General features: G+C 37.1%; 1 protein-coding gene across 1 annotated transcript; it reads right to left on the reverse strand.

Annotated features, from left to right (window-relative positions):
* Positions 1 to 801: 801 nt before the first annotated feature.
* adtrp.L (androgen-dependent TFPI-regulating protein L homeolog) lies at positions 802 to 17927 on the reverse strand. Its single transcript, XM_018266869.2, has 6 exons — positions 17566 to 17927; positions 15243 to 15377; positions 11189 to 11290; positions 7355 to 7470; positions 2022 to 2173; positions 802 to 1193 (listed from the first exon to the last, which is right to left on the reverse strand). Exons 1-6 carry the CDS (start codon positions 17716 to 17718, stop codon positions 1150 to 1152), a joined length of 702 nt encoding a protein of 233 aa, XP_018122358.2. The 5' UTR covers positions 17719 to 17927; the 3' UTR covers positions 802 to 1149.
* Between the last annotated feature and the right edge of the window lie 209 nt (positions 17928 to 18136).

Genomic DNA, 18136 nt, shown 5'->3' on the forward strand with positions numbered 1-18136 from the left:
GTCGCCCCTGTCCCCTCCCCTTTATTCGTGCAAATTTTCATCATCTGGACCGGAGCAATGGGGATTTAAATAATGATTGTATCTCCAGCGCATCCCCAGTGTTTTTGAACCAATGTGGGTGTGGTTGGGCAGCATGCCGCCCCCTAAAATCCTGCTGGCCTAGGCCCGGGCCTAGGTGGCCTTTCCACAAATCCGGGCCTGATTATCACAATGGTGTATGATATTATGCTTGTCCAATAAATCATCCAAGCCCCTCTTAAAAGCATTTACAGTATCAGCTAGCAGGGAGTTCCACAACCTCACTGTCCTCACTGTGAAGAACCACCTACGTAGCTTCAAATTAAAGTTATGTTCCTCTTCTCTAAAGTGGTGGCCTCTAGTGTGTTGATCCTTTTTATGGGGAAAAATGACTTGCTGTATCTATAATGCCCTCTTATGTACTTGGAAAGAGTAATCATGTCCTCTTCTGTCTTTTTTCCAGAAAAAAAACAACCCCAAACCCAACCAAACAACTACCTTATAGTTTTAATCTTCCATTCCTGTAATCAGTTTAGTTGCATGTTTCTTGTGCATGTGCAGTCAAGTAATCACCAAATAAATTCTGCGCCATTCATGTGAGAAGGCTGTAGAAGGGGAGAGCCAGCTTGAGGTCTGAACTAAGCAATTAAAATCACTGGGGGATGCCTAACAACTTGCCGCCACTAGTGATTATCCCTTGTCCTTTAAAAGTTGCCAAGCTCTTTCTGTCTCCATCATCTGTACATACATACATACATACATACATATTTCCAATATTTAACATTTCTATTAAATAATTTAATTATGTAGATTTCATATTATCAATCCCCCTAGAATGTTGGGACATGTAAAAAAAGAACTGCTTGCCTACACCTAATTTCTTTATGCAGAGTGACATCCTCAATTATGATGTGGCCTGTAAAATGATGGGCTATATGATTCTGAAAGAGATGTAAACGAACATTATTTTGGTAAAAAAAAATCAAATATCAATAACTTTAAATACAAAATATGAAGTTCATGTCCATGAGAGTTCTGTATCATTGCATCATTCTGTAGATGTCCATGGGTTTTCAGTGTTCAGTGGGAGTCCCAATTCAGTTCAGTTTTTATGAATCCTCTGGCATTGCACTACATTAGATATTTAATTTGTTTTTTCTTGTGTTCACTTTCTCCTGCATGGGAAATGTTAGAATAAGTAAAAAAGAAAGGAAGGAAGAGAGGGCAGGGGGGAAAAGTATTGGGCCAGGGGCCTGAATATTTGCATCAGCCCCCCTACCCCCCATTAATTTTTGCAGAGGGTTGTAGGAGTAATGTTGATGGTACGCTACTGCTTTACCCCATCTTTCCACAGCCAGTGACAAACTTAATTTACATACCCTTTAAAACTAAGTCTCTAAGCTTTAGTTTTGGTATGCGCTAGGAAGATATATTTTAATAATTTCTCCCAGAGTATTTGTTGTTGTGGACATAGTGTAGGTAGCCTTTTAGATACTCTATGCACTTCTTACCATAAATGTGTTTCTAGGTGTGTTTATATGAGTGTATAAACAGTCAAATTACTGTATATCTAGTGTATTATATTTATAATATTTTTAAGAATTATTTCCTTGTAGAAACCCATGATGGAGCACCCATGACTTTCTCATTGCAGGTATCCTCCATTGGATAGATAGATAGATAGATAGATGATAGATAGATAGATGATAGATAGATAGATAGATAGATAGATGATAGATAGATAGATGATAGATAGATAGATAGATAGATAGATAGATAGATAGATAGATAGATAGATAGATAGATAGATAGATATAAAAATATATAGGTCTCCAGCAAGTTAGGCCCTCATTTGTTTAGATTTGTAAAGAGAGGAGGAATACTTCTCGTGCAAAGTCACAGGAATAAGCATTCTGTATACCTGCGAGGCAAGCACTTTGCAGAAGAAAGAATGTATAAGGCATACAATTTGGTTTCAAAGCAAAGATTTTAGATCAACTTACCCCACAAAAGATGATTAAAAGCTTCTCCGGCAATATAGACAGATCCAGCAACTACATTGCTGCTAAATGAGAACATTATAAATTCAAATGGACTGAGTAATCCAAGAAAAGGATAAACCCATTTGCCAGCAGCAAAATATATCCATAATACCCTGAAATTAAAAACAGAATAATTAACGTTAACTCATAAAACACAACAGTGCAATCTATATAATATAAATGCTGTATTATGAAATTACATATTAGTAACATACTTAATGAATGTATTACTTTGTGTGAAATATAATCTGTTCACTAATTCATTATTATTGTTATTTTACAAAGTGTATCGATAACTAGCGTAAAGTTCCCCTTTAACTTGTGCTAAAGACCATAATGGTCTACAGCAATTTACAAATGGTCCTTACTGGTATATTGTTTTGGGGTTGTTTTTTTTTTTTTTTATCCCGTTACCATATAATCATAACTGCTTTCTGATTGCCTGTGTCAATGAGATGTTTGCCTTCAGTGTTAGCTACATATTTAGATTCTCTAGCAGTTGTGACTATGATTATGTGCTTGGTGACATTCTGATTATCTGTGGAATTGCTAAATCCGCCTCCAATTTATTTAGTAAATATGTCAGTTTTGCCTCCTGTTGAGCAATAATTACAATTCTTTAAGTACAAGTGCCAACATATTCCACAGCTCTGTACAATAGAAAGGTTTATACATCAAATATACAAATTACATACAAATACAGAGTAAAGGAAATCTTGGGAAGGCAACACAGTTTTTCTCCTAAAATGTCATTGTCAAGGCATACCCTATGACTAAAGTACCCCTACTGTATTTTAAAGTATAGCCAGTTGCTGATCAGACATAGCAATTGCCCTAACTATACTTTAAAACCCACTGGCTTGCGCTCCACAGGGACATGGATTAAACTATTGCTCTAAAAGTACTGTACTAGTATTTTGGCAAAGCTAAATAAAGAATAGTAATAATTTATTTTCAAAATCTTGTTTAGAATGAATATATTAGGCTACCCACAGGGGAATTGCAGTTTGTAAAGTATACAGTATGTTGGACAGAGTAACCCCCTCTTAGTGGCACACAGAGAGAACATAAAATAGATCCACCCAACAATTTTCTACATTTCTGAGCTGCCGTGTATTTCTGTAGTTTGAACTGAATACTCATAGGAAGATCACTGGTTATCCTTAGTTACAAATACGACTGAAAGTGGGTAATTTAATAATATCACATTTCAGCAAAATTTATTTTGGGCCAGGGACATACAGTATATGAGCTCTTCTAAAGACAATCTAAAATCTAAAGAATCTAAAGACAACTACTCAACTACTGTTTATCCCAGCTTAGCTCAATACTATCAAGGATAAAAGCATGCTGGGAGCAGTAGTACAGTAACATCAGGGTTCTTTTTAGAGCACATCGCTCAATATATGCCTTTTACAGCTCTTCTAGTCCAATTGATACTCCAGTGAAAATGCTGTGGGTGCACAGTTATTTGTTTACATTATCGCTGATTGTATAATAATGGTAGCATTATCATCTTCTTTTGGCAAACCCCTACTCCAGATGTCTAATTAATGTTTAATATCTCGATCTGAAATGTTCAACTCTTATTTTATATATATATATATATATATATATATATATATATATATATATATATATATATATATATATATATATATAGCTATGTATTGTATTCTTCCTAAGTAATACTTATATGTGTATTATCAAAGATTGTGCAGCCTCTGTCACATTGTCCTTTTGATTGTCTTTCCTTCTCATTATTTACCTTTCAGGGCTATTCCACACGGGGAGATAGCCAGGCGTTTGCGGTCGCGGCGACAAAGCGCAGCGCCAGTCGCCGCGACCGGCGCAGGCGACAGTTTTGTATGGGCGCCTATGTAAAAACGCCTGTGCTAACCACACGAGGCGATGCGCTTTTCAACAGTCGCCTGAAAATGCCTCGCCAGACTTTTTCAGGCGACTTTTGAAAAGCGCATCGCCTCGTGTGGTTAGCACAGGCGTTTTTACATAGGCGCCCATACAAAACTGTCGCCTGCGCCGGTCGCGGCGACTGGCGCGGCGCTTTGTCGCCGCGACCGCAAACGCAGGGCTATCGCCCCGTGTGGACTAGCCCTCAAAAGGCACCCAGGATTCTGAAAGCTGAATACTGACTCTTTTCCAATACATTTAATTTACATCACTGATCACAGGGGACAAAGTAAATAGACTAACTTGTCTGTACTCCTTGGTGTTATTGACTTCTTTAAGTCATCCATTATTCATTGGAATCCTGCTGAAAATGTCCCATGTGTTTTGTTTCCCATTGTCACAGTGGCCATCTACTGTTTTTTTAAAGGGGAACCTCAACTCTGCAAATAATATTATTAAAAATCTTGACCTTAGAGGTTGCCTGGAATGCTGCAACATATTTACATACATGAAATGCTTTAGCTTGTAAACTTACTGAGCATTCTATTAAACTCTTTTCTGACACAGCAGTTAATCATTTGGCACAAAATCCCCCAATTGCTATAAAACTAGTGCATGGCCTATTATTATGCAAGCTATAGTTTGAACTCCATTTGAAAACTCCAAATTTTAACTTAGTAGCAAACGTAAGAAAAAGCAGAAAACATATTTTAACTTTCCAAGCATGAAAGGGGCACGTAAGTAAATTTTTTTTTTGTATTATAAAAATTTTAAGCAACATGGAAAATCTTTGTATCTGATTCAAGTGAAAACGTTAATTTAAATTTATGTGAACTGATTATAGTTGGCTATTTTGCATACAATACATTTGCAACTTGCACAGCAAGGTAATTGTGATTGAGGGAAATGCTTGTTGTTGATATATTTTGGTATATGCCCTTTTTGAAAAGACTTAAATCTTCCCCAGTTATGCCTGTCCTGCGTTTTGACATTATGTTTTCCCTTTTTACTTTTGTAACTTTCAATGCTTCCTGTCAAATTTGTGCAGCAAATATTTAATATGTTTGATAAATTCAACCTTTGGTGAAAAATGTCATTAGTAAATTTCCCAAGCTACTAAAAGTAGGTCTTTGCTGTCTCGTCTTATGCAGCCTGCAAACTCTAAGGACACTCCATCATATCAGAAATGTGCTATAAGTTTCCCCATTCAGATCATTCCAAAATGAATTAAGCACTGCAGCTTCCATTGGATCTGCTTCGCCACTCAAGAATGTATTGATTGATGTTACTTAGGTCAAATAAGTCTCCCTTTCACTTTACTTTGATATCTATTACATTTATCAGCAAGCACAATTTGACTATGTAATTACACAGGCACATATTCCACAACACAGGAGGTGAGTTTTCTTGAGACATTATTATTTTGCATGCATAAAGTTGCACTAACATATTCCACAGCATTCCCTGTCCCAGTGGAGGTTACATTGTAAGATTCCTATCAGATACACACACTAAGGTCAATTTTTAAAGGAGCCAGTTAACTTTCCTGCATGCTTTTGAAATTTGCATAGATTCAGGGAGACATGGAGGAGGATACAACCTGCTCTCAGGGCTAGGACCCCAGCACTTCAAAGCAGCAATGCTAATCACTGAGCCACCCTGCTGTCCTGTGACATCTATGAATTATAAAAAGTACATATAGATTGCACCTGTGCAAAAGAAGAAAGAGAAATCCTGACTGTTGTAAAAATAAACCCACTGTCTTGCATGTCACTGCCACTGTCTTTTATGGTGATATTAAAGCCACTGATAGCATTCCCTTAACACCAGAAACCAGTGTCGGACTGAGGTGCCAGGGGCCCGCCAGAAAGCCTAAAACCATGAGCCCACCAAAACACTTTAGACAGTGGACCTTTCCAAACTATTATTCCTCCTCTACTTAGTCAACCTCTTTATTCTCCTAGTCTTTTACATATACTTTATAATATTCTTCCATTATTAGATATAAGAATTTTTTCCCCATAAAGAAATACAAAATGACCATGAAATACGGCAAATGTTTAGAAACAAGAGGGCCCAACGGGAGTTTTTCCGGTATCCCGCGGGGCCAGTCCGACACTGCCAGAAACCCATTATCCAGAAAGATAATTATGGGAAGTATGGCTCCCATAGACTACATTTTATCCATATACTCCAAAATGTTAAAAACTATTTCTTTTTTTTTTATAATAATAAAAAAAATGCCTGCTACTTGATCCAAACTAAAATATAATTAATCCTTATTGGAAACAAAAGCAGCCTATTGGTTTTTTTTTTAATGTTTACATGTTTTTTTTTTTAACAGACTTAAGGTATGAAGATCCAAATTATACAAAGTACAAGTACATTCACCATGTTTTTTTGCTACAATGCAACTTTTTTCCCAGAATTCCAGCAGACGCAAACAATCGATTGTCTTGATGCAAGTACCCTGTGTCAAATTGGGCTGAATATTTTCAAAGCCTGTCTGGTGTCATGTCTGGTGTTCACCATATGAATGATGTCTGCGCCCAATTCTTTAGGCACAAGGGAACCCTGGAGCTACCACTTGGTCAGCAAGTAGCAGTAGCTCCATGATTCCCCTGCGTCAATATATGCAGCAGTACCTGATTCAGCATGAGCTCAGCTATACAGACGGATGAAGGGTTCATTTTGATGCATGTACCTTTAATGAAGGAAATAGTGGCTTTATGCTCAACTCACTGCAAGGAAAGCACAAGTTACCCACTGTGCTTATGGAAGTAAATGTGCCCTAAAAAATTGAATTACCTGCCCAACTACAAGGACTAATTAAATGAGTAATAAGTATTACCCTTTCATTAACTGATATAGCTCCATTAAAGGTAAACCATCATTATTTATTGACCTATATATGTGCCTATAATCCTTTCTTGTGGTTAGCTAGAAATTGTAATACCTGCCCAGCTACGTTGACTAATTAAATGATTAATAAGTACTCCAAATTCACTATAATTTTAGTAACTGTTATTGCTACATGGTGTCTCCATTAAAGGTAAACCACCAACACTTATTCATTGGCATATATTGTTAACCCTATGGGCTGGACAGCTTGTTACACATTCTTATAAGCATATGGTAAATGTAAGCCTTTGAAGTATGAATTATACATGGTAGTTATTCGTTTTTTAAAGTAGGGCATTATTTCTGACCTTTGCCATTCATAATTGAGCCCTCTGTTCTTTAATAAAATAGTAAATGCCAAATGTGAAAATCTATACAAAAGAAATTACAACTTTCAACACACTGAAGGACTGAGTAATCCACAATTCTTTCTGTGCGTTTATCATATCTCAAATAACAAAATAAAGTGAATATTCACATACCAGCTTAGATAACACACTGAGCATAATCCCAAGAGTAGAAGCCCTTTTTTCTTTGGTGGGTAACGATGAGGAGAGGTTACCATTTCCACAACAGCGAGAGGAAACACAGCTGTGTGCTGGGGAATTAAAATAAACATTGAAGGATTTTTTCTTCTAAATTTGCATTTTCAAGAGATTATCGTACAAATACTTAAAATTACATTGTTCTAAAATTATCTTTTTATAGAGGCTCGATATTGAAATCATTTAAAAAAAAAAAAAAACATCTCCAGCTGGGAATATTGATTAAAATAAAATATGAATTAAACAGGTTATTTTCAGTAATGAGGGTACCGCATGAGCAAATATGTAAAAAGAAAAAAAACTTTAGTTAATAAAATTCAAAATAAGGCAAGATCACAAAAAATGGGGAAAAGAGAGAAGAAAGAGAAGAAAGGGACAAAGGGGAGCAATTATTGCCCATCATAGGTTTATGTTAGGACTTCTTAGCTGTATGATATCATTTTCCCAGCTTAACAATGTGTTTTTATCATGTCTATAAAGGTAAATACAAAGATAGATATTGACTACTGACTATTCTTTTTTATGGGGTACACACTTATATACAGTTCTGGAACTGGATTGGGCAAAACTGTGCTCATTTTGCAAGTTGTCCACATAAGTTCATTTTCAGGACCTTCGTGGCCTAGTATAAGGGTTCCATTGTTTATTAACCAGTACACCCTCCTGCTTGAATACCAGAAGGTTTTATAATCTTAGCCTTGTAATCAATTGTAAACTCTCCCCTGTCACAGACCCGATAGCGGCAAAGGAGGAGGAGGTAAGAGGTGTACATAGGTGGGGTGGGAGCCTAGTTCCCAGTCCCAGTGGGCCCTGGATGGCCCAGTCCAACCCTGATTGTAAGAATTAATTTCCCCTCTGCCTTTACCTTCCTGAGATCTCATCTGCAAAGTCATTAGGATCAGCAGCAGGTAATGTATTAAGAGGTATTTTGTTCACAAAATACTGAGCAAGCAGCAGACAATGGCTAGTCCAACAGGGCAGGCAAAAATTCAGGGCAGGTTGATAGCAATACAAGTTCTGAAGGACATACAAGAAATTTGGGCAGGCGGTAAGCATAAACAAGTCCGTGGAGCAGGCCACATATCCAAACCAGGATAAATATTGGAGAACAAAGACAGAGCAGGAATAAACTCACAGGTAGAACCAATACTCTAGATTTTCTAGAACAAAGGTTATTAAATAAAATGCTAAGGCCAGGCATATAGACTGAGCAGAACCTGACATATCTTTCTATATAGGATAGGATAAGTTTGTATTTCTTGTTCACAACCCTATGTTGTGTATTGCAACTCAGTTTAGGAGTAGGGCTATATAAAGCCAACTCCAGTTCAGAGTATAATGTGTAACGTATAAAGTGTAACGTTTTTGAGACTAAAGCAATAAAAATACATATGCTTTCTTATAAAATGTCTTTCTGTCCCTATTTACCATACAGTTTGGTACATCTTGTTAAAAGGATTGAAACATTCAACGAAAAGTGATATTGGGCTGAGCGCAGATTCCACCACTCTCTACAGTAGTGCCCTAGAGTAAAGCATAAGCAACTAGCCCAAGGTCACTTACAATTGGTCATACTATTTGGAAAGTCTAAGCATCATAAGATAAGGATGAGAAAATACAAACAATATCAATCCCCACCCATTTAAAACAACATAGATGACAATCATTTCTCTGCTGTGTTTGCACTTGTGCCCAAATACACTCTTTGCTCCTCCACATGGTTGTGCTGAGCATCAATGCCCCCACCCAACCTGTTCTGATGTATAGTGCGCCTGTTGAAGCTTAAAATCCTGGATTTAGTGCTACCCTGAATGTGGTTATAATTCTAACACTTTCTCTAAAAGTGTGTAATCTGTTTCTCAGCCATCTGTTCAATTAATATATATAGATAACTGAACCAATGCAGCCTTCATTGGGATACATATTCTTATGTGGCTGTACCTGTCTTGGCAGAATCAGCCATACAACAAACACCTGAAGCCTAATTTGCAGTGCTGTGTGCAAAATGCAATTTTCAGATGCAATTTGCTGTTGTTTCAGATCACATCAGATGCATCAACATGAAGTCTACTGCATGTGCATGTTTTATTGCAATTTGCATCTAACATTTTCTGTATTGGGTTTGCATTACCTCCATCATGCCAAAATGGACAGCATCAAAAACATTAGTGTGTAATTATTTTGGAATAAGAACTAATAAAACCCTCCATCTTCATACAGCCCAAATGACTAAAGGGAATAAACCCAATATACCCATGAATTATTGTTTTATTGTGAAATTTGCAATGATATTTTTCAGAGCATTATATGTACATGTGATTTTGTTCTGCATGGTTTTTGGCTAGTATTCGTGACACCAGTACACAGAATGGTACAGGAGTGGCTGATCAAAAGCGTCATATTCTACAGACCAAGAAGGTCAAGGAGACAATGAATAAGGGCTCTTTCTGTTCAGCTCTTACAATGTCATTTGTATAAGTGCTTCTTCACACGGAGAGCAACTGATACAAATAAGGTCAATATGGATTGAATAAATGATAAAGAGGAAAGAGTGGAGTGCTTGTATACCTGTGTAGTTTACTAAGAACTGAGTATGTGAGTAACCAAGTAAGGTAATATGCACAGCACAGGCACATGGATATATTTTCTAGGATACAAGTAAATAAGGATGAAAAAAGGAGAGCAGTAGACAACATTGCTGGGTTGTAATTCCCTGCAGCCTCCTGTGCCTAGATAACTCCCTTCATGATTCTGTTTGGTTTTTTTTGTGAAATTTATTATCACATTCCAGTATGCTGCATCTTCATTTATCTACCAACTTGTCTTTGCTAATGAGAATGAAGGTGGTTGCTCATACACTTCTTACACATAATTATGTGCATTTGGCAAAACATTTATTGAAGTGTACATGATTCAGTTTAAGATACAGTCAAGTTAGAGAGCCTGTTAGCAGTCTATGTAGATCTGTTCCTGTTTGTAAATATCTGTACATATCTGCATATGTACTTATCTGCATAAGTAGGGAATTTTCAGAATTTAATATTGAATTTTGCAGGCTGCAAAAAACACCAGTTAGTAAAGACACTCATTAATTTGAAAGATACATGGGGCGGCTGTTATGGAAAATCAATAATCTAATGGGACAGGCTTCATAGACTGACTCAAGGATACATCCAACATCTATAGGACATAAACTTGTTTATTTATGTCCCGTTTACCTTTTTTGATTGCATTTAGTATTTTGGTTTTACCAGTTATCGTTTGTCTTTTTGGTTTATTGTTTATTTGCCAGTGCATGCATATCCAACAGCACCATACCTTTACATTGCTGTAGTTGTATTGTACACATTACTAATTTAAAGAATAATAATATCTGTAGTTAAACTTGTCCTTCACCTGTTACATAGAATGTTACAGAATACTGGGAGTTGTTGTCTAACTATCGCTAGGGCACAGGATAGACATCTTTTACATGCAAGTTAAACAAATTTCTAGCTGATCCTTGGTTGTGACTATGATTACAAAGATTTAATAAAATAAAGCATTAACATTTTTTGCACTCAGCATTGCATCACTGCCTTGACATGGTGAATAGTTTGCAAAGTATGCATGTTTCTTTGCCCTGAGATGTCATTTGGTTGACGTTTTCTTAAACCTTGACACCAATAAAAAGTATGCAGACTTGAATATGCAAAGAGCATATAAATCAATCGTGCTGGTTAAAAATAACAAAGAAACATTTCATTTCATCTTATCTTGCAATGAACTCACCACAGCATGATTGAGCCATAGAGGGATGATCTTGTCAAGGCCATCAGGGTAAACCAACTGTCTGTCATAGCTGTACAGTGCCCAAAAGGCCAAAAACACAAACTGCAAGAAAGAAGCATCATTTGGTAAGGAAAAAAAAAAAAAAAAAAAAAAAAATATATATATATATATATATATATATATATATATATATATATATATATATATATATAGTGAATAAAGTACCCCCTCTTGTAAAATATAAGGATATTATAAGTTACCGAGGAGTTTCATGACCATATAAAAACACGAGGCCGAAGGCCGAGTGTTTTTATACAGGTCATGGAACTCCGAGGTAACTTCTAATATCCTCATATTTTACAACTGGGGGTACTTTATTTATTATAATACACAAATTTTAGTGTGTCATGTGACAGAAATGACATCACTACTCACCGTTTATAACTGATGACATCACTACTCACCGTTTATAAGGATATAATTTACAGGATATTCATGGCTTTTGTGTATTATATATATATATCTGTATATGTGATCCTTATATAATATGGAGGAATGGCATGGTTTAGCCAGGGTTTCAGATCCCTTATAGAAAAGCAATATCAAAATATTCTATTCATGGCAAGTAACATAATTATTAGAGATAAAAAACAGAAGTTTTAAGGTGTCATTAGATGTTTCCATAAGAGTCTTCCATGAAGAAAACTGTGCATGAGCCTATAACCCACCAATATCTCTCTGGTGATTGGACAGATGTACAGTTGGAAGCAAAAGTTTGGACATTACTCACCAAATGACATGATTGTTTAAGTAGTAAACAATTATGTCAGGAATCAGTTTGTTTGAAAACAGCATATTTGCAAATGTTAACAAGCAGTTGCATTTTATTTCACAAACTTTACATCATAACAACAAATAGAATAGCAATGGTGATGTGTACACCACATTGGCACAAATCACAGCTTGTAAACAACTTTGTATCCAGTTAAGTGTCTTGTAATTGTTGCTGTAGGGGTTTTGATCTCTCTTACTTAAAGTATAGATCACTTTTAATCCCAAAAATCTTCTTGCATGTTCTACACATGAAGTAGCCATCAATTTGCTTTATTTCCAGATCCTCTCTCATTTGTTTGGAGGGGCCCTTGGTTGAGTGACGGCCCAACGTTTTCAGTGTCAGAGATTTGGTTAAGCTTTGCAATTGACAACTGGCGGCAACTTCTAATGGCTAAAAATGCCTAATGAGGTTATTTGGTAATGGGATTGTGCACTAAACAGTGTTTATAACCAGGCAAGTTGAACCTTTTGTACTTGCCACATTTACTATTTTATTTGTTCCTTTATTTTAAAGTTTGTGAAATAAAATGTGCATTAACATTTGCATGTATGTTGTTTTTAGCTCACTGATTTCTGTAGTAGTGTTTGCTAATTTTCACTTTTACAAAAGTAACTAAATATATAATTTGGTGTAGAGTGCCCAAACTTTTGCATTCAGTTTCAGCATTTAGTATTTTATCAGGTTATAGGACCATACATGCTGTTGCATGTCTCTCTGACAAGTCTGCCTAGGCCTTTTCTTATGACCCATATATTATATTAATAATAATAATATATATTATTAGCACAATATAGCATCCACCTGGGTACACAAATTTGGGAAACCTCACCTAATTCTGATGTGCAAATCACCTGGACATTTGTCTTGCAATGAATATCTGTTGTGCAGGTATAGGACCTGTTATCCAAAATGCTCAGGACCTGGGGTTTTCGAGAATATTTCCATAATGTGGATCTCCATACCTTAATGCTACATTTAAACTTTAATCCCAATAGGATTGTAATAAGAATTAATTATTTTTTTATTTGAGATCAAGTACAAGGTACAGTTTCATTACTACAAGGAGAAAGGAAAACATTTTAAAAAATGTTAATTATTTGATTATAATTGAGTCTATGGCAGACTGCCTTTCTTTAATTCTGAGCTTTCTGAATAATGGGTTTCCGTTTAATGGATCCTATACCTGTATCTTATTATAGGCCCTTAAACATTTAACAGATTATATGTTTAATATTTAAAAAGTGGCACAAGGCACAAAAATGTGTTAATTCTATCCATTCTCTGTTGCTCCCAATGTTACCTACCCATAAAGCATCATGTGCAATTTAAATTCACACTGTAATAACTGTCTAATAAAGTATATTACATTATATCAGTGCTGTCCAACGTCTGTGGTAACGAGGATGGGAATTTTTGTGGCGTACATGGTGGAGGGCCAATAATGGAACCAGTGTTAACCACTCCCTGATTCTAAACCACACCCACTTTTAAGCACACCCATGTCACCACAAGACCATGTCCACATTAATGGTGGCAGCACACCAAAAAACATAGTATGAGAGTATGGCATACACAGGGAGCATAGGGCAGGCAGAGTATGGTAGGGAGCATAGGGCAGACAGAGTATGGTACACACCAGGACATAGGGCAGACAGAGTATGGCACACACACAGGGAGCATAGGGAAGGCAGAGTATGGCACACACAGGAAGCCAGTAACATAACTGGAGGGGGGCGGGCCCTGGTGCAGGACGTGCAGCTGGGCCCCCCTCCGTACAAGATTATATGCCCGGAAATCGGCCGCTGCGGGCAGAAATCGCCAGTGCGCGAGCTGCCGGGGGGACCTGAGGGGGTGTGGGCCCTGGCACAATTGCACCCTCTGCTCCCCCGGTAGTTCAGTCACTGCAGGAAGCATAGGTCAGACAGAGTATGGCACACACAGGAGCATAGGACAGGCAGAGTATGGCACACACAGGGAGCATAGGGAAGGCAGAGTATGGCACACACAGGAAGCCAGTAACATAACTGGAGGGGGGCGGGCCCTGGTGCAGGACGTGCAGCTGGGCCCCCCTCCGTACAAGATTATATGCCCGGAAATCGGCCGCTGCGGGCGGAAATCGCCAGTGCGCGAGCTGCCGGGGGGACCTGAGGGGGTGTGGGCCCTGGAACAATTGCAACCTCTGCTCCCCCGGTAGTTCAGTCACTGCAGGAAGCATAGGTCAGACAGAGTATGGCACACACAGGAGCATAGGACAGGCAGAGTATGGCACACACAGGGAGCATAGGGAAGGCAGAGTATGGCACACACAGGGAGCATAGGGCAGACAGAGCATGGTACACAATGGGACATAGGGCAGACAGAGTATGGCACACACAGGAGCATAGGACAGGCAGAGTATGGCACACACACAGGGAGTATAGGGAAGGCAGAATACAGTAAGAGACAGGGAAACCTATCGGGACTACTCTAAGATGAACAATTCATACTGTGCTACATACAGTGACATAGTGCTGGTGCCCCTCCAGCAGTTTGAATGGGGTGTGAACAGGTGAACAATGTGGGCTGAGGTGTGAACAATACAGGGATTTAGGGGTGTGAATAATAGAGGTTTTGCAGGTGAACAATGCAGGTGTTTAATGCCTGAGTTTGAGGTGCAAATAATTCAGGAGTCAGTTAATCTCGGTAGTGATACCTTTTAAAGTTTACACAAGGTAAGCAGTTACAGCAGCCAGACTTTCATGTGGCGGCCACACAAGGGACATGATTCGGACTTTTGTTCTTTTTTTTTTTTTTGTGATATTTTAATTACGTACATTTCCCTATAAGATGACATTTTACAGGGTATGAATCAAAGATTTTTCCTCTTTAATAACAAAATCTGACAAAACTACAGAGAGAGACAAATCATCAAGTCATTAACTATGGTGAGAGATGATTCATGGGTGCCCTATGTTCTGACCTGAATAATGTATTTTCTGTATCAGCTATTTTGGACTCCTGCTTTGGAACATGTTGAGTAAAATCCTGGTCTAAATTCATTTACATTGACTTTTTTATTGAACATGCTCAAGCACTAATTCTAAGTAATAAAAAAATTCTGAGATGTTCCCAACTGCAAATCAAGATGTCAATACAAAATACACTCCTGGCTGCACGTTGATCAATGCCTCAGCAAAGCAAAAGGAGAAGCAGCTCACTCTCCTCAAGATATAAACTTACAGTAGATGCTGGAAAAGCCAGCACGGAGAAGACAAGGTCCCTGCAGGAGACAATATAGTTCACAAGTTTAACTCCTGGTACTGACATCAGAAGATCCGTCACAAAACAAATTGCATAGAAAACGGTCTGCAACACCTGAGTCAATGGAAAAAGTAAAAAAAGTAAAAAAAGAGGAAGAACTGTTACTTACAAATAAAAAGATGAATACAATTGATATGTTAACTCTAATACCAGTAATAACAGTTAAAGAGACCACAAAATGTAATTTTGGCTAATGAAAGAAAGTGTAACATGTATGCAAATAAACAGTGATTTAAAAATATAGTGCTTTTAAAGTTATTTGCAAATGTTATTATTTTCTGTCCCTTACTGCTCATCTTTATTCTATTTCTATTGAAATAATGTAGCAGAAGTCAGCCTTGCATGCTGTTTCACAGGTCTGTTGATCAGCTGGCAGCTGCTCGAATGTTTCTAAAGTCAGAATCATCAGAGCAGAGAATAGAAAGTTAGTATGTCCCAAAAACCTGCAGCAAATCTGTCTGGACAAATAGGTAAGTATCATTCCAAAATAGTGTGCAAACTAACCCAACCAAAATTAATGTGAAAATGTTATTTCTGAAAAAGAAGGCTCTACTTTTGCAGCGGAATGAACACTTATGCAATCTGTGTATTTCATTTTTTTTTAACCTTTCTTAAGATTTGTTTCTAACTTAAAGCAAATAGTAAATTTAATATAAAATGAACTTTGTTTTAGTGGTATAGAAATATCTCATACTGCCAAGGTTCTCAGTACATTTGCAAGGTATTGTGTATGTGTGTATGAATTTATATATCATATATAAACACACACACATATACAAACTATATACAGTTTTGTTGAAGGGATGGTTCACCTTTAAGTTAACTTTTATTATGTTATAGAAGGGCTAGATCTACGCAATGTATTAATTGGACTTTAGTATTTATTTCTTTATAGCTTTTTAATTATTTTCTTCTGATTCTTTCCAGCATTCAGATGGAAGGCACTGCCCCCATCTAAAAAAAAAAACAAATGCTCTGTAACGCTACATACTTCTAGTTATTGCTACTTTTGATTCATTATCTTTCTATTGAGATCCTTTTCTAATCATAGTCCAGGCTGTTATTCTAATCAATGCATGATTTGGACCCTAGCAAACAGATTGCTAGAGCTGCAGAATAAAAAGCTAAAAAACTCAAAAACCACAAATCATAAAGAATTAAAATCAATTGTCAATCTCTATGTCATATTAAAAGTTAACTCAAAGGTGAACAAAGAGATGGTTCACCTTTAAGGTAACTTTTAGTATGAAATAGTATGACAAATTCTAAGCAACTTTTAAATTGGTTTTCATTATTTATTTTTTAAAGTTTGATAATTATTTTCCTTTTTACTTCTGACTCTTTGCAGCTTTCAAATGGGCTTTGCTAACCCCTTCTATAAAGCAAATGCTCTGTAATGCTACAAATGTATTGTTATTGCTACTTTTTATTTCTCATATTTCTAGTAAGGTTCTCTCCTATTCATATTCCAGTCTCTTATTCAAATCAATACATGGTTGCTAGGCTAATTTGGACACTAGCTACCAGATTGTTTATAATGCTGCTGAATAAAAAGCTAAATAACTCAAAAACCTTAAATAATAGAAAATGAAAACCAATTGCAAATGGTCTCTCTACGTCATACTAAAAGTTATCTCAAAGGTGAACAATCCCTTTAATAGTGAAGAGCTATGCATAGTGATGGGCGAATTTATTCGCCAGGAGCGAATTTGCACGTTTTGCCGCGGACCAATAAAGTTCGAGAATTGCTGTGAAAATTCGTGGGTGTCACAGTTGTTTTTTTTTTGACGCCACTACAATTTCGACGCCGGTGTCAATTAACGGATGCCCATTGACTTTAATTCTCGTCATATATCTCTGGTGTTGAAATTGTCACCAGTGTAAATTTTGAAGCCCGCGAATTGATGCCAGCGTCAAAATTCGTGAATTTTTCGGCCGTTTTCACGTGGCGAAGCAAAACGGGACAAATTCAACCATCACTGGCTATGCATGTTTATTTGCTTTTAGTTAAACTGGTGCAAGAAAGGTAACTATTTTTACACCTCTTTAGCTCCCCAGATCAGTCATGGCTGCTCCCACACATGTAAATAAACACAAATGTGCAAATGAATAAGAGTCTCAGGATGATGGGAGCTGTATTCCAATAACAGGCCACTGGTTTTTCATCTGTGGCATAAACAATATAAGCCTGTAAGAAAAATGAGCTTGTAGTTTAAAGAATGAAATGTTATCTGACACTTACCACATTGAGAATTGTCAAGTATTTCCAGAGCCCACCATAAAGAAAAACTCCATCTGGTTGGTCCGTTGTGCTAATTGTAAAAAATAAGTATGTAAGAAAAACATACCAGATAAAAACAAAGCAGTGATACAAGGTTACAGCAGTGGTTGCCATCACCCAAGAGTTCAAGAGCAATGGACTAATGCTAGCCACTCAGCTGTCCTGCTAGTCCTTGGCTTCTATAAAAGACAGCAGAGAATGAAGCGTTCTTTCTGTTGGATAAAGCGGCTTTTGGATCTGCGTTCTTTAGCAGCATTCATGGACGTTTCCCTTGTAGGCCGGATTTAAAAGCCTGACACAAGATCAAAGAGATTACAGTTATGCAATGCTATCCTGCACAACTGGGGCCTTTGTTTGCTTGTGATTCTTACATGAGAAAAAGAACAAAGTCCATTTTTGTGCTTTTGAGATACTGGTGAGTCCCCCCCCTGCTGATAAGCTTTCCTTTAATACCACTGGAAATGTACAGTACATGTGAACTAATTGGGGATTAAGTCAGATCTGAGAAAGCCATGTCTTTTGCTAATGAGTA

This window comes from Xenopus laevis, chromosome 6L, assembly GCF_017654675.1.
Source record: "Xenopus laevis strain J_2021 chromosome 6L, Xenopus_laevis_v10.1, whole genome shotgun sequence".
In the NCBI taxonomy this organism is placed as follows: Eukaryota; Metazoa; Chordata; class Amphibia; order Anura; family Pipidae; genus Xenopus; species Xenopus laevis.

Excerpts from the sequence above, each read along its gene's own strand:
- adtrp.L (XM_018266869.2), bottom strand. The coding sequence starts at position 17,718 with ATGGCAACCACTGCTGTAACCTTGTATCACTGCTTTGTTTTTATCTGG. Across the intron at positions 15,378-17,565 it reads ACTTGACAATTCTCAATGTG|GTGTTGCAGACCGTTTTCTA; the intron begins GTAAGTGTCAGA and ends CCATTGACTCAG. Across the intron at positions 1,194-2,021 it reads TTTTAATCATCTTTTGTGGG|GAGAAAGTGAACACAAGAAA; the intron begins GTAAGTTGATCT and ends TTTCCCATGCAG.